At 36.7% G+C, this 27139-nt stretch overlaps 2 protein-coding genes across 12 annotated transcripts in view; one reads left to right on the top strand and one right to left on the bottom strand.

The window, feature by feature from the left end:
• Window positions 1–27139, top strand: part of SCAPER (S-phase cyclin A associated protein in the ER) — a 571361-nt gene that overhangs the window by 110994 nt on the left and 433228 nt on the right. For 10 of the 11 annotated variants that reach the window (XM_050799824.1, XM_050799823.1, XM_050799825.1 and 7 more), the window contains 2 exons: window positions 4654–4814; window positions 26564–26826. In XM_050799824.1, the coding sequence (XP_050655781.1) occupies window positions 4654–4814; window positions 26564–26826 (424 nt within the window). Of the gene's footprint in view, window positions 1–11; window positions 68–4653; window positions 4815–26563; window positions 26827–27139 lie in introns of all 11 variants that reach the window. The other variant, XM_050799832.1, reaches the window with a different exon arrangement.
• Window positions 1–27139, bottom strand: part of RCN2 (reticulocalbin 2) — a 466582-nt gene that overhangs the window by 163688 nt on the left and 275755 nt on the right. The window lies entirely within an intron of this gene.

Raw genomic sequence — 27139 nt, 5'->3', positions numbered from 1 at the left:
TTTCTGCTAAGGTTCCTAGAGCTGATGGAAGATTTTGCATAAGCCCAGTTGCCAGAGGAGGAGTTTGGTGAGTCATATGCTGACTTGCACAAGTCAGGTAAAGCAACGTTGTTACTCATAGATAGGCAGCAAGAATCAACAGAAACCTAGGATCCATGGCAAGATAGTCCCCCGGGACTCAGGAAAGCTAACTAGGGGAATGGAGTTTCATTTGTATGAGCTCCATTTATTACCACAGCCAAAAGACCCCAAAAGCACCCTGCTCTGGATTTTATACACCGATGTCACTTAGGTTACTGAGTGCAAGGGTTGCAGGATGTCCTCTTCTACGGGGATAAGGACAAAGCCTGAGCTGTTGTGGTCAGTTCCTTCTTATTTCAAGATGTTGCATTCTTGGTACATTTTTTCTGAAAATTGCAAGCCAGAGAGGGAAGAGCTGGGTTTACCAAGGGACCTGTCTTCCTGCATTGTGGATATGTTTGAAATTGTCTAAATAAAAAGTAAAAACACCTGTAATCCCAGCACTTTGGGAAGCCCAGGTGGGAGGATCACTTGAGGTCAGGAGTTCAAGACCAGCCTGGCAAAAATGGCGAAACCCCATCTCTACTAAAAATACAAAAATTAGGCGGTGTCATGGTACGTGCCTGTAATCCCAGCTGCTTGGGGGCAGGGGGGGTGGAGGTTGAAGTGAGCCAAGATCATGCCACTGCACTCCAGCCTGGGCAACAGAGTGAGACTCTGTCTCAAAAAAAAAAAAAAAAAAAAAAAAAAAAAATCCAGGAGATTATAGTTTAGCTTTTAGGACATGTAATATATTCAATCATAAATAGTAATCCAAAGATTAAAACTCACATATTTCATGCCAAATATTTTATAACATGAATTAACAATTTCCTTTGCAATAGATCTATATATTAATATATGTCATACAGTGTGTTATTGTCATACAAATTACATTATTTATATATTACAAGCTCAACACAGTTTAAAAATTACTGTTTTATGCCGTTATCTCTTTAATCAGATAGGAGAAGAAAAGAGTTACAAAGAAAAACTACATTTATATTGTCTTTTGTGGTTACCTGTATGGTTTTCTTTTCTAGTCCTTTACTGGAATCTTCATTTCTTCGTATGAATTCGAGTTACTATCTATTGTCCTTTTGTTTGAGCCTGGACTCGCTTTAGTATTTCTTGTTGGGTAGGTCTGTTAGTAACAGATTTTCTCAGTGTCTGTCTTAATTTATCTTTCAGTTTTTGAAGGGTAGTTTTGTAGTATGTAGAATTCTTGGTTAACAATCCTTTCTTTCAGCACTTTATGTTTCCTTACTGCCTTCTGGCTGCTATAGTTTCTTATGAGAAATCAGCTGTTATTGAGAATCCTTGAATGTGATCCATCACTTCTCTCTTGATTCTTTCAAGATTGTCTGTCTTTGGCTTTTGATCTTCTGACTATGATATATCTAAGTGTGGCTTTCTGAGATTATCATACTTGGAGTGTGTTGAGTCTCTTGGATATGTATTTAATGTTTTCAATCAAATTTGGGGAGTTTTTGCCCATTATTCCTTTAAATGTTTTTTTTTCCTGCCCCTTTCTCTCTCTTCTCTCCTTTGAAAATTCCACTGTACACTTGTTTGTACTCTTGATGCTATCCCATTAGGTCTTTGAGGATCTGTTCCTTTTTCTTTTTCTTCTTCTTCTTTTTTTTTTTTTTTTTTTTGGAGATGTAGTCTCACTGTGTTGCCCAGGCTGGAGTAGAGTGACATGATCTCGGCTCACTGAAACGTTCACTTCCTGGGTTCAAACGATTCTCGTGCCTCAGCCTCCTGAGTAGCTGGAATTATAGGCGCGTGCCACCATGCCCAGCTAATTTTTGTATTTTTAGTAGAGACAGGGTTTTGCCATGTTGGCTAGGCTGGTCTCGAATTCCTGGCCTCGAGTGATCCATCCTTCTTGGGCTCCCAACGTGGTGGGATTACAGGTACAAGCTACTGTGCCTGGCCACTTTGATGTTCTTTAAATGTAGTTAATAGTTGATTTAAAGTCTTTGTGTAGGAAGTCCAGTGTCTGGGCTTCCTGTTGCTGCTCTTCTTGTGAATGGGCCATACTTTCCTGTTTATTGGCACATCTTCTGATTTTTTTTTTTTTTTGGTTGAAAAGTAAGCATTTTAAATGATAAAATGTGACAGCTTTGGAGATCAGATAGCTACCCTCTCCAGGATTGTAACTGTGACTGTTGTCGTTACTGTTAGTTTAGTGCTACACTTAACTCATTCTGTGACGTCTGTACACTTTGTTTCATGGGTACATACAGTATGAGTGTATGTTGATGTATGTTGTATGCAACTATTCAGCAGTATGTTTTGTCAACATCAACTAATGATTTGACAGAAGTTTCCTTAAATACCTTGAGCCAATAAATCTCTTAGTTCTCACCTAGTTCTGTGTGTCTGTTGGGACATACTTTGAATGCTCTGGCAGTTTATAACTCTGCCTTTGCTTGTCAGTTCCTCCTTTCTTAGATTCTCAAGGCCAGTCATAGGTGAGAGATTAGGGTCCTCTCAAGTATTTCGTAGGTATGCACACAACCTGCATATGTGTGTGGCCTTCTTGATTTTCAGGAATTTGCTAGAACTTCTCAAAGTCCCCCATGGATGTCTCATTCTTGAGCTTTTCCCTTTAAGTTTTTTGGTCAGCTCTTTGTTTGCCTCAAATGGTATTTCAACCTCTAGTAGTTGTATTATTTTAAACAATTGTCACATTTGTTTTGCACAAACAAAAAAATTGTTTTTAAAACTAAGTTGTTTTGGACTCTACTTCTTTAGAGTGAATGTTAACATCTGATGTTTAATGGAAGGGTTGGTAAGTAGTTTGCTTGATGTTTTCTTTTCTCTGTTAAAACTGACATTTTCTTTTCTCTGTTAAAACCTGACCTTTCTTGACTGCTTTTTGTCTCCTAACTTCATGTCACAGTTAATAGCTTTCACCTCTTGTACTGCTCAACCTTGAATACAGTTTTATTGTTTTTGCAGTGTCTTACACTTTTTCTTTTAATGTCTATTTTTTTGTACTTACACTAGGACCTTCCTTGAGGCAAGATTACTGCTGTATCTCTCTATTCTAAGTGCCTAGCACTGTATGGCACTTGGTAAAAGCTGATGAAGTGTTTATTTAATAGAATCTAAATTTTGCTTTCAAGTTCCTTTGTTATTAGATAGTATTGCCTTTAAAGGTTGATGGGCTTTGGGACCATTTAATAGTTGAACCAAAGTGGAGTAGGGAAAAGATATGCAAATGAAAACAAATATTTATATATTCAAGCACCATTTTAAGGATACTTGCCCTGTAATGCATTTCATTGGTGTGTGGTTCAGAGTACTGTATAGTGTATGGTTTATTTTAACCCTCAAAGCCTTTAATTCATGTGTGGTAAAAGTTCTTATATTGATCTCCACGTAGCTGTGTCATTGGGTTAATTCAGTCTTCATTATCATTATAGAACACACTGTGTCTTTCAGCTTGAGGAACAATTTTGGCTCATAGGCTACATTTTGTACATCTACTCACTTCGGCTCCTGCTGGTTGAGTTATATATTTACTTCAAATGTGTTGTTAGTTACCAAACTTGGCTTATGTGAATTGTTTTCATTATTTTAACTCATAATTTAAATATTAAGTAGACCATTAAAATATGAGTGTAAAAAGAGTCATCGTTGTTGTGAAAACTAAGATAAATTTTTGGAAACTTTGATAAAGGGAACTGCTAAAGTTGCTGTCAAATAAGGAGTAGACAGGACAACTATACAAATTTGGGGAAAATATTATTAAGGTTAAGGAGAATTGTGCATTAAATTATGTAATAGACATCACTGAATTTTCACACCACTTTAAAGGAACCAAATTTAGATGTTGTCAGTGAGGCATCATCAGGCTTGTGGATCATGTAAGAAATGTACACAAAGAAAAAGCCTATTTTAGTAGTGTCTTTATCAAGATTGACAAATTAATGCATATTTATATCTTTTTCTTTTTTTTTTTGGAGTTTCACTCTGTCTCCCAGGCTGGAGTGCAGTGGCATAATCTTGGCTCACTACAACCTCCGCCTCCTGGGCTCAAGCAATTCTCATGCCTCAGTCTCTTGAGTAGCTGGGGTTACAGGTGCACACCACCGCGCCCAGCTAATTTTTGTATTTTTAATAGAGACAGGATTTCACCATGTTGGCCAGGCTAGTTTTGAACTCTTGGCCTCAAGTGATCCACCTGCCTTGGCCTTCCAGGGTGCTGGGACTACAGGCGTGAGCCACTGCGCTTGGCCAATATTTGTATTATTAAAACATGTAAGTGAAAATAAAAACTTTAAGGTATCGATGCATAATTTTTTAAAAGCTTCCTCATTTAAGTGAATTTTTCTTTTAAACAACGAGGGCTTTTATCCTTATTCTTTTCTGTTTATTCCCATATGTTATACTATATAAAATTAATGAAGTATTAGATCAAGATAAATGTATAAATATAGTTACCTTAAATTGCCATGGCAGATTATTATTCTATAAATGTGGATATTCATATGCATAATTTAAATTTTAAATACATTTAGCATTCAGAAGTTTTTCTTTTATATTTAATTTATTAAATGTGTTTACTTTTCTCCATAGAGGTTCAACTGGCACAGTGCCAGCTCCTCGTCTGGCTCCCACAGGTGTCAGTTGGGCTGACAAGGTAAAGGCTCATCATACAGGCTCTACTGCTTCTTCAGACATAACACCCGCCCAGTCTTGCCCACCAATGACAGTGCAGAAGGCCTCACGCAAAAATGGCAAGTGACTTTGAATTAGCCATTTTGTGTAGCAAATAGGTGAATATATAGAGATATTTATTTTGTTTAAAATTGGTCCTATTTATCTTTTTATACAACATATGTGATATTAATTTACCATAATTAAAACATAAAATTATCTTAAAAGCTGAGCAAAACTACTTTTCAGCACTGTAGATAGCTTATGGAGATTATTCTAGTTTCAGGTTTGCCGTGTGTAAACTTTAAGGAGAATGAGGTCTTTTGTTTATTCCTTATAAGATCCTTTAGCATTCTTTTGACTTCAGGTAGGAATAACAAAGGGTAGTTTAGTCTAGGCAGAATTCACTTTTAAATAGCATACTTACTACTTCAGCTGTTTAATACTTGATTGCTATTTTGTACTGCAAAATAATATTCTGTGTTTATCTTTGCTCACACATCCATTTTCTATACCATCAGAATAATTAAGGAAAACAAATAATTAGAAGAGGGATTATTATGAGGGCCTACCTGGAACAATTTTATCCCATAATAATATTTATTTATTTATTTATTTATTTTTTATTATTATACTTTAAGTTCTAGGGTACATGTGCACAACATGCAGGTTTGTTACATATGTATACATGTGCCATATTGGTGTGCTGCACCCATTACTCGTCATTTACATTAGGTATATCTCCTAATGTTATCCCTCCCCCATCCCCCCTCCCCACAATAGGCCCTAGTGTGTGATGTTCCCCTTCCTGTGTCCAAGTGATCTCATTGTTCAATTCCCACCTATGAGTGAGAACATGCGGTGTTTGGTCTTCTGTTCTTGCGATAGTTTGCTGAGAATGATGGTTTCCAGCTGCATCCATGTCCCTACAAAGGACACGAACTCATCCTTTTTTATGGCTGCATGGTATTCCATGGTGTATATGTGCCACATTTTCTCAATCCAGTCTGTCACTGATGGACATTTAGGTTGATTCCAAGTTCCTGCCACTGTGAATAGTGCCGCAATAAACATATGTGTGCTTGTGTCTTTATAGCAGCGTGATTTGTAATCCTTTGGGTATATACCCAGTAATGGGATCACTGGGTCAAATGCTATTTCTAGTTCTAGATCCTTGAGGAATCGCCACACTGTCTTCCATAATGGTTGAACTAGTTTACAGTCCCACAACAGTGTAAAAGTGTTCTTATTTCTCCACACCCTCTCCAGCACTTGTTGTTTCCTGACTTTTTAATGATCACCATTCTAACTGGTGTGAGATGGTATCTCATTGTGGTTTTGATTTGCATTTCTCTGATGGTGAGTGATGATGAACATTTTTTCATGTGTCTGTTGGCTGTATGAATGTCTTCTTTTGAGAAGTGTCCATTCATATCCTTTGCCCACTTTTTGATGGAGTTGTTTTTTTCTTGTAAATTTGTCTGAGTTCTTCATAGGTTCTGGATATTAGCCCTTTGTCAGATGAGTAGATTACAAAATATCTCATAATAATTATATAGATGTTTTATGTAAATATCTTTTGAAGTCCCGAGTGGATTTTTATACATCCATAGAAGCTGGGATTTTAGAATGATAATAGGTAATAATGAGTTTTGTTTCATGAATTCAAGAGAACTTCAGACACTGCTTTCTGTTTTCTTCAGTAGAAGATGCCATTGGAGCCTTTTGGTTCAGAAAGAAATGTTTTATTGCACATAACAAAAGACATTGCTGTCTCTGTGTTACGGATGTGTTTTGTGTGTTTTCATTTTTTTCTCAGGAAGTTGTGTTGGCTTACTTCAATATATTGCCCCTCTTCATACTGACTTAGTAGTAGATAATTGACTGTAGGCAAGAGTTCTCTTAGGAAAGTGTAGGAAAATATACAGTCATAAAACTCAGTTTCTGGATCTTGAAAGATTCTAAGAGAAATGTGTTGTACAAATCAAAATTGCAAAAAGCTTAAAGGAATCATGATATTAATACATATCACCGTTTTGTTTAAAGCAGTCCACTTCAGATTATTCATGAGTAACTCACCTAGTTGAGATGAAATAATAGATCTTGATTATATCTATACTAAAGATAACTCTTATTAATGTATTGGGAAATTTTGTTTTAGATCAATTTTGTCTTCTGTTTTGGGGTTTCAGTGCAGTGTTACACACAGCGAGTTATGCCATTCTGTGGGAAAAGCAACCTATTTTTCCTCTGCTCTCATGGCACAGCATTCAACACAGAAGACTTCTGTGACCTCTGATCACCATGAAGTATGTGGGAATTTCTCCCCACCAACAACCAATCAGTCAGTTCTGCAGCAGACACCAGCTGGTTGTCCTCGAATTCAATTTAATTTTGACACTGTCGAGCTGTAGATAGTGTCAGGTCCCACAGGTTGAGGGCTCAACACCACAAGACTGCCTCCCACTTTTGATACCAGTAACAAGCCCCAGATTATTTTCCCTGTGCTCTGACCAGCTAGCTATAAATCAGGATTCCAACTACCTACTTCTTGGATTTGATTGATTTGCTAGAGTGGCTCACAGATGTCAGGGAAACACATTTACCAGTTTATTATAAAAGATATTACTAAGGATACAGATGAAGAGATGCATAGGGCAAGCTAAATGGAAAGGGAAGAAGAGCTTCCATGCCTTCTCCAGGCACACAACCCTCTAGGAACCTTCAGGTGTTCAGCTATCCAAACATTCCCTGACCCTGTTTTTAAAAAAGTTTTTTTATAAAACTTCATTATCTAGGCATGATTGATTAAACCATTGGCAAGCAACCTAAACTTCAGCTCTTTTCCTTTCTCCCTCCCTGAAGGCTGAGGAGTTTGGGGCTGAAAGTCTCAGTGTTCTGATACTGCCTTATTTTTTCCAGTGACCAGCTCCCATCCTGAAGCCACATAAGGGCTGCCAGCCAGTAGTCAACTCATTAGCATACAAAAAGACACATCACTTTGGGACTTCCAAAGGTTTTAGGAGTTGCATGCCAGGAGACTGAGATGAAGACCAAATATATATTTTGCGATATCACAGGTGTACACTTCAAGTAATGTATAATAACAGTAGCTATAGAACTGAAGTTTGTAATTTTTGTGTTATAAAAAATAATTCTAGTTAAAGATGATAGAGTGACCACATGCATTTAATGTTCTCTACCCCAAACCCAGCTAAAGTAGTATAAAATGATTTAGAAATTGGACTTAAGGAAAAAGAGACAGGAGAAGAGACAATATGAACAAGTTTTTGGAAGTTAGTAAGGAGAAAGATAGTGGTAACTGGCAAACATACTGAGTGAGCTAGCTGAATCCTGTGCTAGAAAGAGGAGGCGCAACTGAATATTCCTAATATCTATTTCTATGTAGCAATCCCAAAACTTAGCTACTTAAAACAGTTACCATTTTATTTCCACATAATTGTTTGAGTCAGAAATCTGAGCAGTGCTCAGTGGAGTGGCTCTTTTCTTCTCCACATGGTGTCAGCTATGACAGTTGAGCTGAAACTAAAGTACACAACATGATATCATCACATGATTGAAGTCTTGATACTGGCTTTGTCTAAGAAACCCAAGTTCTTCTTAAAGCCTCTTTCTCTTTACATGGTCTCTCATTATTCAGTGATCTCTCTTGGGCTTCTTTAAATGTCATCTGGCTTCCAACAAGGAGGAATGAAAGCTACAAGGCTTGTAAGTCCTCAGTTGGGAAGTTATAGGACATCACTTATCATATTCAGTTGAACGTATGAAGTCACAGGGCCAACCAGAGATTCAAGGGGAGAGTGAACAGTCTCCACCACTCGACAGTAGGAGTGGCATGTAAGCACTGGGATGGGAGAAATTGATGGCATCCATCTTTGTAAACAACCTATCAGAGCCCACAATCTAACTTTAGATTGCCAGAGTCTCCCAAGACTGCCAATGACTCACTCAATTATAGTATCAGCCTTGAAGACCTATATCTCATGATCTATATCAGATTTGAAAGTATTCCTTGAGTGTGAATTTTCTTAATCTGGAAGCTTGAAAGTTCAATGGGAGAAGAGGGTTGGAGGAAGAAGCGAGGATGAAAGGCCTCAGTATTACCTTTATATCTGAATTTCCTGTGGGTGTACTTTAAAATCTTTTTTTTTTTTGGAGTTTTACAATTATTTGACCTTTTTTTTTAAAGCATCACTCACAATCTTAACACTGTGTATTAAAGATTATAGAGCCTCCAGCTAAAATGATTTTTTTTTTTTTTTGTCTGGCAAGATGATAGAGAACAAGCAGATCACCCAAGTCCCTTCCCAAAGGAGAGTGTGATCTGCTTATTCACTGTCATGTTGTGAGACAAAAAAACCCCAATCATTTGTTCTCCATCTCCCTTTGGGAGGACTTGGGTGACCTTTGGTTTGGTGTGAGATTTTATTAAGTTTGATGCGTTTGATGTGTTTTAATTTGTCCTTATTTCTTTTGGGGTCTCAAATGAAAACCTAGGGTGTTTGCCAAGACCACTGCATTCCTGAATTAAAATTTTTTCCTCAGCACTGTACAGTTGCTACAATATCACCTTAGCTCATTAGCTTCCCACCTGCTGCTTTCTGCTGGGTTTCTTGGAGTCTTGCCCTGTATATGCAAAGTTTTTTTAGCAGTTGTCAGACTTCTTAAGGAGAGATTAAATGAAGATTTTTTTGATTCAGTACCCTGCAGTACTTTCCCACCCCCTCTAAGATTTTTTCCCCTGAAGTTCCAGTTGCTTTAGATTCTCTGAATTCTAATACCTGTTTCAGTTGGTTGGGAATGCTGGTTTCTGCCAGGACTCACTTCCCTTGCTACCCTGAATTCCAGGTGTTTTAGGAGAAAATACTATGGTGAATGTGGATCTGATCTCATTGTCCTTCTCTCTTCTCAGGAATTGTACTTCCTTTAAACTTGCCACATTGGCTGCTTTTCAATGCTGTTTAATTTTTTATAGTTGTTTTTGGCAGGAAGAGGTCAAATTTTAACACAAGGTCCTTTGCCATGGCTATAACTCTTAAGTCCAAATATATAATCAAGCACATCTGGAGCATTTACCAAAATTGAAACATGCTGGGTCATTAGACATGTCTTAACAAATTTCAGGTGATTTAAATTATTCTGTTTGTTACTGAACACAGTGGGATTAAATTAAAAATCAATTACAAATAATATAGTTATATAATTCTCAAATTTTTGGAATTTTGGAATGTGCTTTTAGATAACTCATTGAGTTAGAGATGATATCACAGTGAAAATTAGAAAAAGTGACTTGAATAACAAGTGAACATTTAAAAACTTGTGAGATTAAGGTAAAGCTAGCCTTTGAGGAAAATTTCTAGCCTCAGTTGTACACGCTGGGAAAGAAGAAAAGCTAAAATTCACTCTTTGTTCATCTCATGAAGTTAGAAAAGAAAAGCAAGTAAAACCCAAAGAATATAGAACAAAATAAACTATATAGGTGAGAATAGAGAAAATAAAAGAAGCCAAAAAGTCTTTCTTTTAAATAGACCAGTAGAATTAACAGACCTCTAGTTATATATTACTGCACTTGATCTTAGCCAAAAGACTAAGAAGTGATTGTTATACAGTATTGATCAAGAAAAAGAAGACACAAGGAGGAATACCAGGAATGAAATAGAGGATATTGCTAGAGATACCACAGATATTAAAAAGATAAGAGGATTTTTATGACCAGTATTTTACACTAAATTTGGAATTACAAAAGGATTGACATTCCTTGAAAAACACAAGTTAAAATTTGCATTGTAAGAAATCTAAAAACTTGGAGAGAACTTAGAAGTGTTTTTAAAAAGTGTGAGTTTGTAACTAAAAATTTTTTCATGAAGAACATTCCAGGTCAAGATGGCTTCACATGTTACTTCTTCCAAACTTTTAAGGTAAAAATAACATGAATCTTACAGAAACTCTTCCTGAGGATAAAAAAGAGGACCATGTTTTAATGTTGCAAGCGTAACTTTACTATCAAAATCTAACAAGGAAATTAAAACATTATCTCTTGAACATTGATGTAAATATTTTAAACAAAATATTATTGAATTAAATACAGTGATAAAAATAATATTTCACAGTAATATTGGGATTATTCCAGGTGCACATCAGTTACTGGTTATATTGACTTGAATTTAGTATAACGTTCTTAATGACATTTGTAAAATTTTAAAAATTGTACAAGTGTAAAAACTATGAAATGAAATGTAATTTTTAGTTTTGTGTACTCTGTCCTAACCTTCTAATTATTTAAAAGTTCTCTGACAGTTTAATTGCATGATTTGCTGTTCTTAAACATTCTTTATTATGGGAATACTTCTTAAATATAGTTTGCACTAAAGGTTTATTAAAAATATAATTTGTCTATAACTAATTTCTCAGTTTTAAAGAGACCATTCCTAGTTTGATATACTCCCCTCTTGACTGCTTTAAATATTATTTCAATTAAAAAAATTATATGATAGTGTTTGTGTTGGCAATTTTATTGGTTAAAGGATTAGGTCCAATTTTAAGCAGTATTTCTTTCTATAAGGAAACTTTCAAATAAGGGTGTTTTTCTTTCCTTTAAAAAGTAAAATGAGTAGGCGTAGTGCTTCTGAGGGTGAGCCAGTTAACTGGAAACTAAGATCTTTTGTTAAACGCTTAATTTTATAATTTAGTTTTTTCCTGTTGGTATGTGTGGTTTCTGTATGATTCATCTTATGATTTTTGTTTTAATTTACATTATATATATTTAAAGGATAAAGCATAAGTGTGTTGTATGTGCTGAATTTTAATAATATTAAGCAGGTGAAAATTGAACACAGACTGGATATTATATAAGACATTATTTTTCAGTATCATAATATTGTTATGTTTTTAAGAAAATGCCTATTTATATTCTTATAAAGATACATACGAAACAGTTGCAAGAGAAATGTATTTGTTTTAAATTATTTCAGAAAAAAATAATGGGGAAGGGGAATGGATTGAAAAAAGAATGTCAGAAATTGGGCCGGGGTAGCTGTAGTTCTGTAGTCCCAACTACTCAGAAGGCTGAGGCGGGAGGATTGCTTGAGCCTATGGGTACTAGCCTGGGCAACATAGCGAGACCAGTCTCAAAAAAAAAAAATGAAAAAAGAGAGGGACAAAATGTTGATAATTGTTAAAGCCGGATTATTGGAACATGGGGTTCATTGTACTGTTTTCTCTATATTGTGTATTTGAGAACTTTCATAATAAAGAACTTTAAAAATCTACAAAACAGATGTAAACATACTTAGAAATTTCAAAGTCTGTATCTGTGAAGTAAAATACTACACTTTCTGTCTGATAATATTTATTTTAAAATAAACATGCAACATACGAACATACCGTTTTGTATTTTTAAAAATAGGATAATGAATTAATATACCAGTTACAGGAATGAGCATTTTGGGTTTTCTTTTCTCCTGGAAATAAATTTTTCTTTTTTTTTTTTTTTTTTTTGGAAAAAACTCATGTTTATTTATATAATAATGAATGTATGTATCTCAAGCAGAGTTCATTTTAAGTAATATGGAGAAATATATACAAATAAAGAAAAGCCTAACACTGGAGTACCAAGAATAATTGAGTATGCTCTGTAGGGAAGATGAGTTAAAATCTACAGAGCAAAACCTGCTGCTTTTAAATTTTTCTTTTTACCTTTAGTGACTCATGTGATGGTATGACACACTGTTCTATGATATACAGATTTATTTTGTTTTCGTAGTAATATAGCTTTTCAGTTTTGCAAAAATAAACCTCAAAAGTTGTCTTTTTTTCTGTTCATTTTTTATACCAGCTTTATTGAGATACAATTCACATACCGTACAGTTTACCTGTTTAAAGTATATAATTCATTGGTTTTTAGTATATTCACGCATAATGTATAACTATCACCACAGTCAATTTTATAACATTTTCTTCATCTCATAAAGAAATTCCATACACTTTTTGCTATCACTCCTGTAACCCCACATCCTCCACAGCCCTGTGGTGTTTTGGTATTACCACAGAATTTTGTTTTACCTATTTTTATACATGCATTGTGGTTTTAATTTGCATTTCTTTAATGACTAATGCTGTTGAATGTGATGCGTTTATTTGCCCTTTGTATGTCTTCTTCAGTGAAATGTTTGTTCATGTCTTTGCCTATTTTCTGCTTGAACTGTTTGTAGTAATACAGTTCAGTTTTGAGAGTTCTCTGTGTATTCTAGACACTCGTGTTGTGTTGGTATTTTCTACCAGTCTGTCCTTTTCTTCACAGGGTGTTTTGCACAGCAAAAATTTCAATTTTGATGAAGTACGATTGATTAGTTTTTTTTTTAATAGATCATACTTTCGTCGTCAAGTCTAAGAATTCATTGTCTACCCATAGGTTCTGAAGGTTCTTATGTTGCTTGAAAGTTTTATAGTTTAAAATTTTATTACTAAATCTCATCCATTTTGAGTTAATTTTTTGTATAAAGTGTGAGTTTTAAGTCAAGGTTCATTTTTTGCCTATGGATGTCCATTTATTCTACCAGTTTGTTGAAAATTCTTGGTCAGGCTTGGTGGCTCACCTGTAATCCCAGCACTTTGGGAGGCCAAGCCAGGAGGATTGCTTGAGCCTAGAGGTTCATGTCCAGCCTGGGCAACATAGTGAGACCTACTAAAAATAAAAAGTTAGCTGGGTGTGGTGGCATGTGTTTGTGGTCCCAGCTGCTCTGGAGGATCGCCACATTCCAGCCTGGGGGAGAGAGTGAGACCTTATCTAAAAATAAATAAATAAAAGAAAAATTCTTTTTTCTTTCTCTGTTGAATTGCATTTGCAATTTTATAAAAAATTAGCTGACCATATAAGCATGGGTGTATTTCTGGGTTCTATATTCTGTTTCATTGACTCTATGTTTGTTGTTCCATCGGTTCTATACTGATTTGATTAACTGTGTGGTAAGACTTCATATTGGGTAGAGTGATTGCTTCTTTTCTTTTTAAAAATTGTTTTTAGCTATTTTAGGTCCTTTGTCTTTCTGATTACTATTTAGAATAAACTTATTTATATCAAAAATGTTACTGGGAGTTTTATAGAACAATTATAATGATAGATCAATTTAGAGAGAGTTAATCAATTTAGAGAGAGTATCTTTTTACTATGCTGAGTCTTGCAGCCTGTGAACATGGTATGTCCCTCCATTTCTTTAGGCCTTCTTCTGTTTCTTTCATCAGCACGTTATAATTTTCAAGATAGACATTCTATACTTTTTTGTTGGACTTATAACTATTTCATTTTCTTTTTGTGATTAGAAGTTTTAAATTTAATTTCCACACATTTATTATTAGTATATAGAAATGCAATGGACATTTAGCATGTTGGTCTTATATCCTGCAACTTTACTGAACCCATATAATTCTTGGAGTTTTTGTGTATATTCTCTGGGATTTTCTATTATGTCATCTAAAAATAGGGACAGTTTTATTTCTTCCTTTCCTGTCTGTATGTCTTTTTTCCTATTTTTTTTTTTTTTTTTTTTTGTGGCACTGTCTAGAATACTCAGTACTATATCAAACAAGCTATTGGATAAGCATGATAATAGGAGACATCTTTCCCTTGTTCCAGATCTGGGAGGAAAGCAATTTTGCACCACTAAGTATTATGTTAGCTGTAGGTATTTTTATGGATGTTCTTTATCAAGTTGAGAAAGTTATCCTCTATTATGATTTAATGCAAATTTTTATTATGAGTGGATGTTGGATTTTGTGAAATGCTTTTCCTGTATCGGTTGATATGATCTGATGACTTTTGTTGTTTAGCCTATTGACAGTGGTGAATTACATTGATTGATTTTTTTTTTTTTTTTTGAGACAGAGTCTTGCCCTGTCACCCAGGCTGGAGTGCAATGGTGCGATCTCAGCTCACTGCAACTTCTGCCTCTTGGGTTCAAGTGATTCCCCTGCCTCACCCTCCCCAGTAGCTGGGATAACAGGCACGCGCCACCACGCCCAGCTAATTTTTGTGTCTTTAGTAGACACGGGGTTTCACCATGTTGGCCAGGCTGATCTCGAACGCCTTACCTTGTGATCCGCCTGCCTGGGCCTCCCAAAGTTCTGGGATTACAGTCATGAACCACCGTCCCCAGCCCATTGATTTTTTTTTTTTTTAATATTATTATACTTTAAGTTCTAGGGTACATGTGCACAATGTACAGGTTTGTTACACAAGTGTACACGTGCCATGTTGGTGTGCTGCACCCATCAACTTGTCATTTGCATTGGGTATTTTAACCCCAGCCCCCACCCACGACAGGCCCTAGTGTGTGATGTTCCCCGCCCTGCGTCCAAGTGTTCTCATTGTTCAGTTCCCACCTATGAGTGAGAACATGCGGTGTTTGGTTTTCTGTCCTTGTGATAGTTTGCCAAGAATGATGGTTTCCAGCTTCATCCATGTCCCTACAAAGGACATGAAGGACATGAACTCATCCTTTTTTATGACTGCATAGTATTCTATGGTGTATATGTGCCACATTTTCTTAATCCAGTCTATCATTGATGGACATTTAGGTTGGTTCCAAGTCTTTGCTATTGTGAATAGTGCTGGAATAAGCATACGTTTGCATATGTCTTTATAGTAGCATGATTTATAATCCTTTGGGTATATACCCAGTAATGAGATTGCTGGGTCAAATGGTATTTCTAGTTCTAGATCCTTGAGGAATTGCTACACTGTCTTCCACAATGGTTGAACTAATTTACACTCCCACCAACAATGTAAAAGCATTCCTATTTCTCCACGTCCTCGCCAGTATCTGTTGTTTCCTGACTTTTTAATGATCGCCATTCTAACTGGTGTGAGATGGTATCTCATGTGGTTTTAATTTGCATTTCTCTGTGACCAGTGATGATGAGCATTTTTTCATGTGTCTCTTGGCTGCATAATTTTTTTCTTTTGAGAAGTGTGTGTGTTCATATCCTTTGCCCACTTTTTGATGGGGTGGCTTGTTTTTTTCTTGTAAATTTGTTTAAGTTCTTTGTAGATTCTGAATATTAGCCCTTTGTCAGATGGGTAGATTGCAAAAATTTTCTCCCATTCTGTAGGTTGTCTGTTGAGTCTGATGGTAGTTTGTTCTGCTGTGCAGAAACTCTTTAGTTTAATTAGACCCCATTTGTCAATTTTGGCTTTTGTTGCCATTGCTTTTGGTGTTTTAGTCGTGAAGTCTTTGCCCATGCCCATGTCCTGAATGGTATTGCCTAGTTTTCTTCAAGGGTTTTTATGGTTTTAGGTAACATTTAAGTCTTTAATCATTCTTGAAGTAATTTTTATATGAGGTGTAAGGAAGGGATTCAGTTTCAGCTTTCTACATATGGTGAGCCAGTTTTCCCAGCACCATTTATGAAATAGAGAATCCTTTCCCCATTTCTTTTTTGTCAGGTTTGTCAAAGATCAGATGGTTATAGATGTGTGGTGTTATTTCTTAGGGCTCTGTTCGGTTCCATTGGTGTATATATCTGTTTTGGTAACAGTACCATGCTGTTTTGGTTACTGCAGCCTTGTAGTATAGTTTGAAGTTGGATAGTGTGTTGCCTCCAGCTTTGTTCTTTTTGTGTAGGATTGTCTTGACAGTGCGAGCTCTTTTTTGGTTCCATACGACCTTTAAAGTAGTTTTTTCCAATTCTGTGAAGAAAGTCAATGGTAGCTTGATGGGGATGGCATTGAATCTGTAAATTACTTTGGGCAGTATATCCATTTTCATGATATTGATTCTTCCTATCCATGAGCATCGAATGTTCTTCCATTTGTTTGTGTCCTCCTTTATTTTGTTGAGCAGCAGTTTGTAGTTCTCCTTCGAAGAGGTCCTTTGCATCCCTTGTAAGTTGGATTCCTAGGTATTTTATTCTCTGAAGCAATTGTGAATGGGAGTTCACTCATGATTTGGCTCTCTGTTTGTCTGTTATTGGAGTATAGGAATGCTTGTGATTTTTGCACATCGATTTTATATCCTGAGACTTTGCTGAAGTTGCTTATCAGCTTAAGGAGATTTTGGGTGGAGACATTGGTTTTTTTAAATATACAATCATGTCATCTGCAAACAGGGACAATTTGACTTTGTCTTTTCCTAATTGAATACCCTTTATTTCTTTCTCCTGCTTGATTGCCCTGGCCAGAACTTCCAACACTATATTGAAGAGGAGTGGTGAGAGAGGGCATCCCTGTCTTGTGCCAGTTTTCAAAGGGAATGCTTCCAGTTTTTGCTCATTCAGTGAGATATTGGCTGTGGGTTTGTCATAAATAGTTCTTATTATTTTGAGATACGTCCCATCAATACCTAGTTTATTGAGAATTTTTAGCATGAAGTGCTGTTGAATTTTGTCAAAGGCCTTTTCTGCATCTATTGAGATAATCATGTGGTTTTTGTCTTTGGTTCTGTTTATATGCTGGATTATGTTTATTGATTTGCGTATGTTGAACCAGCCTTGCATCCCAGGGATGAAGCTGACTTGATTTTGGGTGGATAAGCTTTTTGATGTGCTTCTGGATTCGGTTTGCCAGTATTTTATTGAAGATTTTCGCATCAATGTTAATCAGGGATATTGGTCTAAAATTCTCTTTTTTTTTTTTTGTTGTGTCTCTGCCAGGCTTTGGTATCAGGATGATGCTGGTCTCATAAAATGAATTAGGGAGGATTCCCTTTTTTTCTATTGATTGGAATAGTTTCAAAAGGAATGATACCATCTCCTCTTTGTACCTCTAGTAGAAGTCGTTTGTGAATCCGTCTGGTCCTGGGTTTTTTTTTGGTTGGTAGGCTATTAATTATTGCCTCAATTTCAGAGCCTGCTATTGGTCTATTCAGGGATTCAGCTTCTTCCTGATTTAGTCTTGGGAGAGTGTATGTGTCCATAAATTTATCCATTTCTTCTAGGTTTACTAGTTTATTTGCATAGAGGTGTTTTGGTATTCTCTGGTGGTAGTTTGTATTTCTGTGGGATCGGTGGTGATATCTATCCCCTTTATCATTTTTTATTGTGTCTATTTGGTTCTTCTCTCTTTTCTTCTTTATTAGTCTTGCTAGCGGTCTATCAATTTTCTTTTCAAAAAACTAGCTCCTGGATTCATTGATTTTTTTTGAAGGGTTTTTTTGTGTCTCTATCTCCTTCAGCTCTGCTCTGATCTTAGTTGTTTCTTACCTTCTGCTAGCTTTTGAATGTGTTTGCTCTTGCTTCTCTAGTTCTTTTAATTGTGATGTTAAGGTGTCAATTTTAGATCTTTCTTGCTTTCTCTTGTGGGCATTTAGTGCTATAACTTTCCCTTTACACACTACTTTAAATGTGTCCCAGAGATTCTAGTACATCGTGTCTTTGTTCTGCTTGGTTTCAAAGAACATCTTTATTTCTGCCTTCATTTTGTTATGTACCCAGTAGTCATTCAGGAGCACGTTGTTCAGTTTCCATGTAGTTGTGCGTTTTTGAGTGAGTTTCTTAGTCCTGAGTTCTAATTTGGTTGCACTCTGGTCGGAGAGAGAGTTTGTTATGATTTTTTGTTTTTTTACATTTTCTGAGGAGTGCTTTTCCTCCAATTATGTGGTCAGTTTTAGAATGAGTGCGATATGGTGCTGAGAACAGTGTATATTCTGTTGAATTGGAGTGGTGAGTTCTGTAGATGTCTATTAGGTCTGCTTGGTGCAGAGCTGAGTTCAAGTCCTGGATATCTTTGCTAACCTTCTGTCTTGTTGATCTGTCTAATATGGACAGTGGGGTGTTAAAGTCTCCCATTATTATTGTGTGGGTGTCTAAGTCTTTTTGTAAGTCTCTAAGGACTTGCTTTATGAATCTGGGTGCTCCTGTATTGGGTGCATATATATTTAGGATAGTTAGTTCTTTTTGTTGAGTCAATCCCTTTACTATTATGTAATCGCCTTGTCTCTTTTGATCTTTGTTAGTTTAAAGTCTGTTTTATCAGAGACTACGATTGCAACCCCTGGTTTTTTTTTTTTTTTTTTTGCTTTCCATTTGCTTGGTAGATCTTCCTCCATCCCTTTATTTTGAGCCTATGTGTGTCTCTGCACATGAAATGGGTCCCCTGAATATAGCACACTGATGGGTCTTGACTCTTTATCCAATTTGCCAGTCTGTGCCTTTTAATTGGGGCATTTTGCCCATTTACATTTAAGGTTAATATTGTTATGTGTCAGTTTGATTCTGTCATTATGATGTTAACTGGTTGTTTTGCCTGTGAGTAGATGCAGTTCCTTCCTAGCATCAATGGTCTTTACCACTTGGCATATTTTTGCAGTGGCTGGTACCGTTTGTTCTTTTCCATGTTTAGTGCTTCCTTCAGGAGCTCTTGTAAGGCAGGGTTAGTGGTAACAAAATCTCTCAGCATTTGCTTGTGTGTAAAGGATTTTATTTCTCCTTCACTAATGAAGCTTAATTTGGCTGGATATGAAATTCTGGGTTGACCAAATGTCCATCAGTGACAGACTGGATTAAGAAAATGTGGCACATATACACCATGGAATACTATGCAGCCATAAAAAAGGATGAGTTCGTGTCCTTTGTAGGGACATGGATGCAACTGGAAACCATCATTCTCAGCAAATTATCGCAAGAACAGAAGACCAAACACCACATGTTCTCACTCATAGGTGGGAATTGAACAATGAGATCACTTGGACACAGGAAGGGGAACATCACACACCAGGTCCTATTGTGGAGAGAGGGGGAAGGGATAGCATTAGGAGATATACCTAATGTAAATGGCTGCAACAAACCAACATGGCACATGTATACATATGTAACAAACCTGCATGCTGTGCACATGTACCCTAGAACTTAAAGTATAATAAAAAAAAGAAAAGAAAGAAAATCTGGGTTGAAAAATCTTTTCTTTAAGAATGTTGAATATTGGCCCCCACTATCTTCTGGCTTGTAGGGTTTCTGTTGAGAGATCCACTGTTAGTCTGATGGACTTCCCTTTGCGGGTAGCCCGACCTTTGTCTCTGGCTGCCCTTAACACTTTTTCCTTCATTTCAACCTTGGTGAATCTGACAATTATGTTTCTTGGGGTTTCTCTTCTTGAGGAATACCTTTGTTGTGTTCTCTGTATTTCCTGAATTTGAATGTTGGCCTGCCTTGCTAGGTTGGGGAAGTTCTGGATAATATCCTGCAGAGTGTTTTCCAACTTGTTTCCATTCTCCCCATCCATTTCAGGTACACCAGTCAAATGTAGATTGGGTCTTTTCACATAGTTCCATATTCCTTGGATGCTTTCTTCGTTTCTTTTTACTCTTTTTTCTCTAATCTTGCCTTCTCACTTCATTTCATTAATTTTATCTTCAGTCACTGATATCCTTTCTTCCACTTGATCAAATCAGCTATTGAAGCTTGTGCATGCATCATGAAATTCCCTTGCCATGGTTTTCAGTTCCATCAGGTCATTTAAGGTCTTCTCTCCACTGTTCATTCTAGTTAGCCATTCATCTAACCTTTTTTTAATGTTTTTAGCTTCCTTGCGTTGAGTTAGAACATGCCTCTTTAGTTTGGAGAAGTTTGTTATTACTGACCTTCTGAATCCTACTTTTGTCAACTCGTCAAAGTCATCCTCCAACCAGTTTTGTTCTGTTGCTGGCAAGGAGCCGCGATCCTTTGGAGAAGAAGAGGCACCCTGGGTTTTAGAATTTTCAGCTTTTCTCCTCTAGTTTCTCCTCATCTTTGTGGTTTTATCTACCTTTGGTCTTTGATGTTGGTAACCTACAGATGAGGTTTTGGTGTGGATGTCCTTTTTGTTGATGTTGATGCTATTCCTTTCCGTTTGTTAGTTTTCCTTCTAACAGTCAGGTCCCTCAGCTGCAGGTCTGTTGGAGTTCGCTGGAGGTCCACTCCAGACCCTGTTTGCCTGGGCGTCACCAGTGGAGGCTGCGGAATAGCAAATATTGTAGAACAGCAAACATTGCTGCCTGATCCTTTCTCTGGAAGTTTTGTCCCAGAGGGGCACCCACTTGCATGAGGTGTCTGTCGGCCCCTACAGGGAGGTATCTCCCAATTAGGCTACTTGGGTGTTAGGGACCTACTTGAGGAAGCAGTCTGTGCATCCTCTGAGCTCAAATGCCACTACTCTCTTCAGAGATGTCAAAAGGGAGGTCTAAGTCTGCAGAAGTTTCTGCTGCCTTTTGTTCAGGTATGCTCTGCCCACAGAGGTGGAGTCTATAGAGGTAGTAGGCCTTGCTGAGCTGCAGTGGGCTCCGCCTGGTTCGAGCTTCCTGGTCACTTTGTTTACCTCCTCAAGCCTCACCAATGGCAGACGCCCCTCCCCCTGCCCAGCTGCAGCCTCGCAGGTTGATCTCAGACTGCTGTGCTAGTGGTGAGTAAGGCTCCATGGGTGTGGGACCTGCTGAGCCAGGCACGGGAGAGAATCTCCTGGTCTTCCGGTTTCTAAGACCGTGGGAAAAGCGCAGTATTTGGGTTGGAGTGTCCGGGTGTCCCATTTTTCCAGGTGCAGTCTGTCACGGCTTCCCTTGGCTAGGAAAGGGAAATCCCTCGACCCCTTGTGCTTCCTGGGTGAGGCGATGCCCAGCCCTCCTTCAGCTTGCCTTTCGTGGGCTGCACCCACTGTCCAACTAGTCCCAGTGAGATGAACCAGGTACCTCAGTTGGAAATGCAGAAATCCTTTCTTCTGCATTGATCACGCTGGGAGCTCCAGACCGGAGCTGTTCCTATTCACCTGTTTTGGTTGAAGCTCCCCCATTGATTGGTTTTTGAATGGTGAACTGGGATGGCATATCTGAAATAAATTTCACTTGTTCATAGCTTATAATTCAGTTTATATATTGGTATATTTTATATACTGTTATTTTGTTGAAAATGTTTGCATCTAAGTTTATGAGAGGTTTTGGTATGTCGGTTTATTTTTTTTTTTTTTGTACTGTGTAATTCTTTTAAGCAGGGTAACAATATTAGCTTTGGATAACCTGGGATGTGTTCCCTTCTCTTCTATTTTCTGGAATAGTTTCCATAGAACTCGTGTGAATCTTTAAAAAAGTTTTTAGTAGAATTTGTGAGAGAAACCATCTGGGCTGAGAGAAACCTCTTTCTTTTAAATTACATATTGAGTTTCTTTAACAGTTACAGGGCTATTCAGATTGTGTGTTTTATCTTTGTTGAGTTTTGGTAGCTAGTGGTTTTTGTGGGATTGCTCCATTTATTCCATGTCATTGAAATTATTGGCATAAAGTTGTTTGTAGTATTCCTTTCTTATACTTTAAATGGCTGGAAGATCTGTAGTAATGTTCCTGTTTCATTCCTATTGTGAACATACTTTGTGTGATGTCAGTAATTTTATACTTGCAGAAGTTTATTTTATGCCACAGATATGGTTTATCATGGTTAATGTTCTGTGAGCATTTGAAATTTTTTTTTTACTGTTGTTGGATAGATTTTTCTATATATGTCATTTTCTGTTGGTTGATCTTATTCATTTCTTTTATATTAATATATTTGCTGATTTTCTGTCAATAGTTCTGTCAGTTGCTGTTTTTCCACAGTGTATCTTGAGTTTCATTTGTTTGGTATTTATACATTTAGGAATGTTTTGTGTTCATTATGGAATGATACTTCTTATCATTATCCAATGTATTTTTTTTTTTTTTTTGAGACGGAGTCTCGCTCTGTCACCCAGGCTGGAGTGCAGTGGCCGGATCTCGGCTCACTGCAAGCTCCACCTCCCGGGTTTACGCCATTCTCCTGCCTCAGCCTCCCGAGTAGCTGGGACTACAGGCGCCCGCCACCACGCCCGACTAGTTTTTTGTATTTTTTTAGTAGAGACGGGGTTTCACTGTGTTAGCCAGGATGGTCTCAATCTCCTGACCTTGTGATCCGCCCGTCTCGGCCTCCCAAAGTGCTGGGATTACAGGCTTGAGCCACCACGCCCGGCCTCCAATGTATTTTTTGTCTTTAGTAATTTTCTTTGTTCAGGATTCTCTATTTCTTACCCTCTACTGATTCTTAATGTTTGCATGGTATATCTTTTCTATTCATTTACTTATAGCCTACCTATGTTTTTGTATTTAGATGAGTTAGATAACATATAGTTTAAGTATATTTTTAAGTATATACATATCTAAGTATATACTTATGTACCAGTTTTGTAAGCTCAGCTCCCTGCTTGACCACACATATATATATATATACTTAAAAATATACTTAAACTAATACTTAAAAACATACTTAAACTATACGTATATAAGTGTGTATATATATAACATATAAGTGTATATATGTGTATATATGTATGTATATGTATATATGTATGTATATGTATGTATATACATATATACACATATACACACTTATATGTTTAAATAATTAAAGAGTTTGTAGAGTCCCAGCCTCTGTGATTTAATTTATTTATTTAGAACATTTACATTTAAGTTAATTATTGATAAATCTGTTCACTTTATTATTTCTGTTTTCTCTCTTTCAACTGCTTTGCATTTCTTGTCTGTCTATGGGTTACTTGAAAATTTTTTTGATTCTCTTTTGATTTATTCATAGTGTTTTAAACAATATTGATTTGTATAGTTTCCTTAGTGGTTACTTTAGGTATTACATTATACATATCTGATTTATCATAGTCTACTGATACTGGCATACCCCACTGTGAGTGACATTTAGAAACCTTACCTTTTAATTGGTTTCCTTAACTGTCTCTACTTTTAAAATATCATTATCTCAAATATTTTATCTGTGTACATTGAGCACTACCTCAATTGATGATATAATTTTGCATTACTATGAAAGATGATCCAAAAATTCATGAGAAGGCTAATTATACAAATGAGTCCCAACTTATGACTTTTCAACTTTATGATGGTGTGATAGCAATATGCATTCAATAGAAACCATATTTTGAGTAGCCATGCAATCTTACCCAACAGCTGAAAGTGTTTTTCACTATCAGTATAGTATTCAATAAATTACGTGAGTTATATTAACACTCTATTATAAAATAAGCATTGTTTTAGATGATTTTGCCCAACTGTAGGTTGTTAGTGTTCTCAGCGTATTTAAGGTAGTCTAGGCTAGTTATGTTTGGTAGGGTAAGTGTATTAAATCCATTTTTGATTTTATATTTCCAACTTACTGTGGGTTTAATCAGGAAGTGACCACATTGTAAGTTAAGGAGCAACTGTATTTACTTCCATTTTTAACCATTCCAATGTTCTTTCCTTTTTGAAGTTTCAAACCTTCTTTTATTATTTATTTGTATACTTTTTTGAGACGGAGTTTTGCTCTTGTTGCCCATGCTGGAGTGCTATGGCGTGATCTGGGCTTACTGCAACCTCCCCATCTCAGGTACAAGCGATTCTCCTGTCTCAGGCTCCCAAGTAGCTCGGATTACAGGCATGCGCCACCACGCCTGGCTGATTTTTTTGTATTTAGTAGCGATGGGGTTTCACCATGTTAGTCAGGCTGGTTGCGAACTCCTGATCTCAGGTAATCCACCCGCCTTGGCCTCTAAGGTGCTGGGATTACAGGCGTGCGCCACCATGCCTGGCCTCAAACCTTCTTTCATTATTTCATTTCTCTTTTGGGAACTTTCTTTAGCCATTTATTAAAGGTAGTTTTGCTAGTGATTTATTCCCTTAGTTTTTCCTTTATCTGTGAATGCCTTTATTTTCCTTTCATTCTGCAGGATATGTTCACCACATATATTAATAAAATTCACAATGGGCAGTTCTTTCAGTCCCTTGCTAAATGTGCCACTTCCTCTTGGCTTCCATTGTTTCAGATGAGGAATCTGCTATGATTTGAATTGATGTTTCTCTATAGGTAATACGTCTTCTGACTGCTTTCAAGATTTTTTTTTGTGTGTTTAGTTTTCAGAGGTTTAATTATGATTTTTCTTTGTCTTTAGTTTTGAGAACTTTAATTATGATGTGTCTTACTATGGACTTTTTTGGGTTTATCATATTTGGGATTCACTTACTTTCTTGAATTCATAGTTTTCTCTGTTTCACTAAATTTAGGAATTTTTCAGCCATTATTTTTTCAATACTTTTTCAGTATTGTCTGTGAGACTCAAATATTGTCTCACAGATTCTGAGATTGTTCTTGGTCTTGTGATAACTTTGCAGAAAAAGTATCAAACCGACTTGTATCACTTCCTTTCCTCCTACTAGTTTTGTAAGCTCGGTTCCCTGCTTGATCATCTTCACACTAAGGAGGGGAGAAGTGGAAGCAGGACTGACTCATACCACCTTGTTGCTGTAGGTTGGGGTGGGATCCTAGCTTCCTGCTGGGTTCTACTGACGTAAGGAAAAGGAAAGGGGGAATCCCAGTGTCAAACAAATCTGCCTCCAACTACTTTTTCTGCCTCCTTGATGCTGGTGATAGCAGAAGCTCAGCTTTCTATAGGGCCCTGCTGATATTGGGTGAGGGTGAGAGCTAGTGAGAGGAGGCTCTGTTCACCACTGGGCCCTGCTGATGCTATTTGGATAGGGGAATTGGAGTACCATCTATTTGTGTTAGGTAGGAGATGGAAGTTAAGCTCCTAGTTTACGCCTACTGAAACTATGGGGAACAGGGGTTCCACTGGTGTTTGGCTGTAGTCGAGTGGGTATTGCTAAAGAGATTTTCTGTTTTGTTAGGCCACCCTTTTTTCTGTGCTTTGTCTTGGCAAAAGAGGCATTTCTTGATGCCTATTTTGTCTTTGCCTGTTGATGTTTTTGGAGACTGTTGCAGCATCCTGTCTGGAATATATAGGAGACAGTAAGGAAACCCAGGGAACTCACCACTTTGCTGCTTTTCAAGTCCCCTAAATCCTAAGGCAGTCTACTGTAGTCTATCTCTTAGAGTCTTCCTATGCTTAATGTGTTTTAACTAGGGTTTTTAATTGTAAGATGGAGGGCCCAAAATGAAGGAATGGTTACTTCATTTTGGCCAGAACTAGAATTCTTTATATTAGTTTTGAAAGACTGTAATCAGCCAATAAAAATTTAAAATTGGGGCTGTAAGCACCACTATACCTCAACGTTGTCATATTTTAGATAAAGATTCTTATTTATTTTAGGCTATTTTTTTGTGATTTATTTTAGGCTATTTTGGTGTGTGGCTTTGAACGTAGGACCTTAGTTTCCATGTATATGTGGTGAAATGTTGGACTAGATCCTCTGGGGTGCTATCAATTAATATCCTATAATTTAATGATCCTAAAAACAGTTTATTTAAGTCAAGGTATGCTGTTGGTGGGTGCTGGGATAGAGGGAAGAACTTGGACTTTGGAGGTAGATGTTTGGATTCTGAAAGATGAAGAGACAGTTTTTATATAGCCATTAGGATGGACACCAGAACCAATGTACCTAGACTAGCATTTTGGCATTACCTTTACTCTGTGCATGATCTGGGATAAATTACTTAATTTCTCTTTGTCTCAGTTTCCTCCTTGCTTAAATGGGTATGATAATACTGATATTATTATTGTGAAGATTAAAAGAGATACTATGTATAAAGCACTTAAAACAGTGCTCACACATAGTATTCACTATTTAAATATTTATTATTACTCACTGACTATCTGACATTAGGTCAGCCTTAATCTGAATTTCAGTTTTGTCATTTGTGAAGTAGGGATAATTATACACACATTTATTTAAATATGTATATACAAATATACATTTTGTACAATACTGTCATGTTTGTATATTATTTGTTGGGAATTAAATTGGAAATGTCTTTATTCTATGAGTTTCCAAATATTTTTATCATCTAAATAAATCTTGATTTGTTTTTTGCTTTAATTGCATAGAACGGAAAGATGCTGAAGGATGGGAGACTGTTCAGAGAGGAAGGCCTATTCGTTCTCGATCAATAGCAGTGTTGCCAAAAGTTTCATTGGCAACAGAAGCTGCAAGATCAAAGGATGATAGTGATAAAGAAAATGTATGTCTTTTACCTGATGAAAGCATACAGAAAGGTGAATTTGTTGGAGATGGATCTTCTAATACTATAGAATCTCATCCCAAAGACTCATTACACTCTTGTGACCATCCTCTTGCCGAAAAAACCCAGGTAGTACATTCTGAAAATCCTTTTACTATCTTTTTCAAAGGGGTATGTGTACATGTGTACTGGAATGTCTTAGTTTTGTACTTTATTTTTTAACTTACTGTGAAAATTTCAGGTCTATAGACCTATAGAAAAGTGGCAAGAATAGAACAATGAAATCCTCCCATACCATTCACGCACATTCACAAATTAATATTTACCATATTTTTTTCTTTTCTCTTGTTACATATTATACACACATGTTAAATGCTTTAACATTTGAGAGTAATGTGCAAACATCATAAGCATTCACCTTTAAATCCTAGAGCATGGATCT

This window comes from Macaca thibetana, chromosome 7, assembly GCF_024542745.1.
Source record: "Macaca thibetana thibetana isolate TM-01 chromosome 7, ASM2454274v1, whole genome shotgun sequence".
NCBI lineage: Eukaryota > Metazoa > Chordata > Mammalia > Primates > Cercopithecidae > Macaca > Macaca thibetana.
Note: the sequence above shows the minus strand (reverse complement) of the source record. Positions and strands in the feature narration are given on the sequence as shown.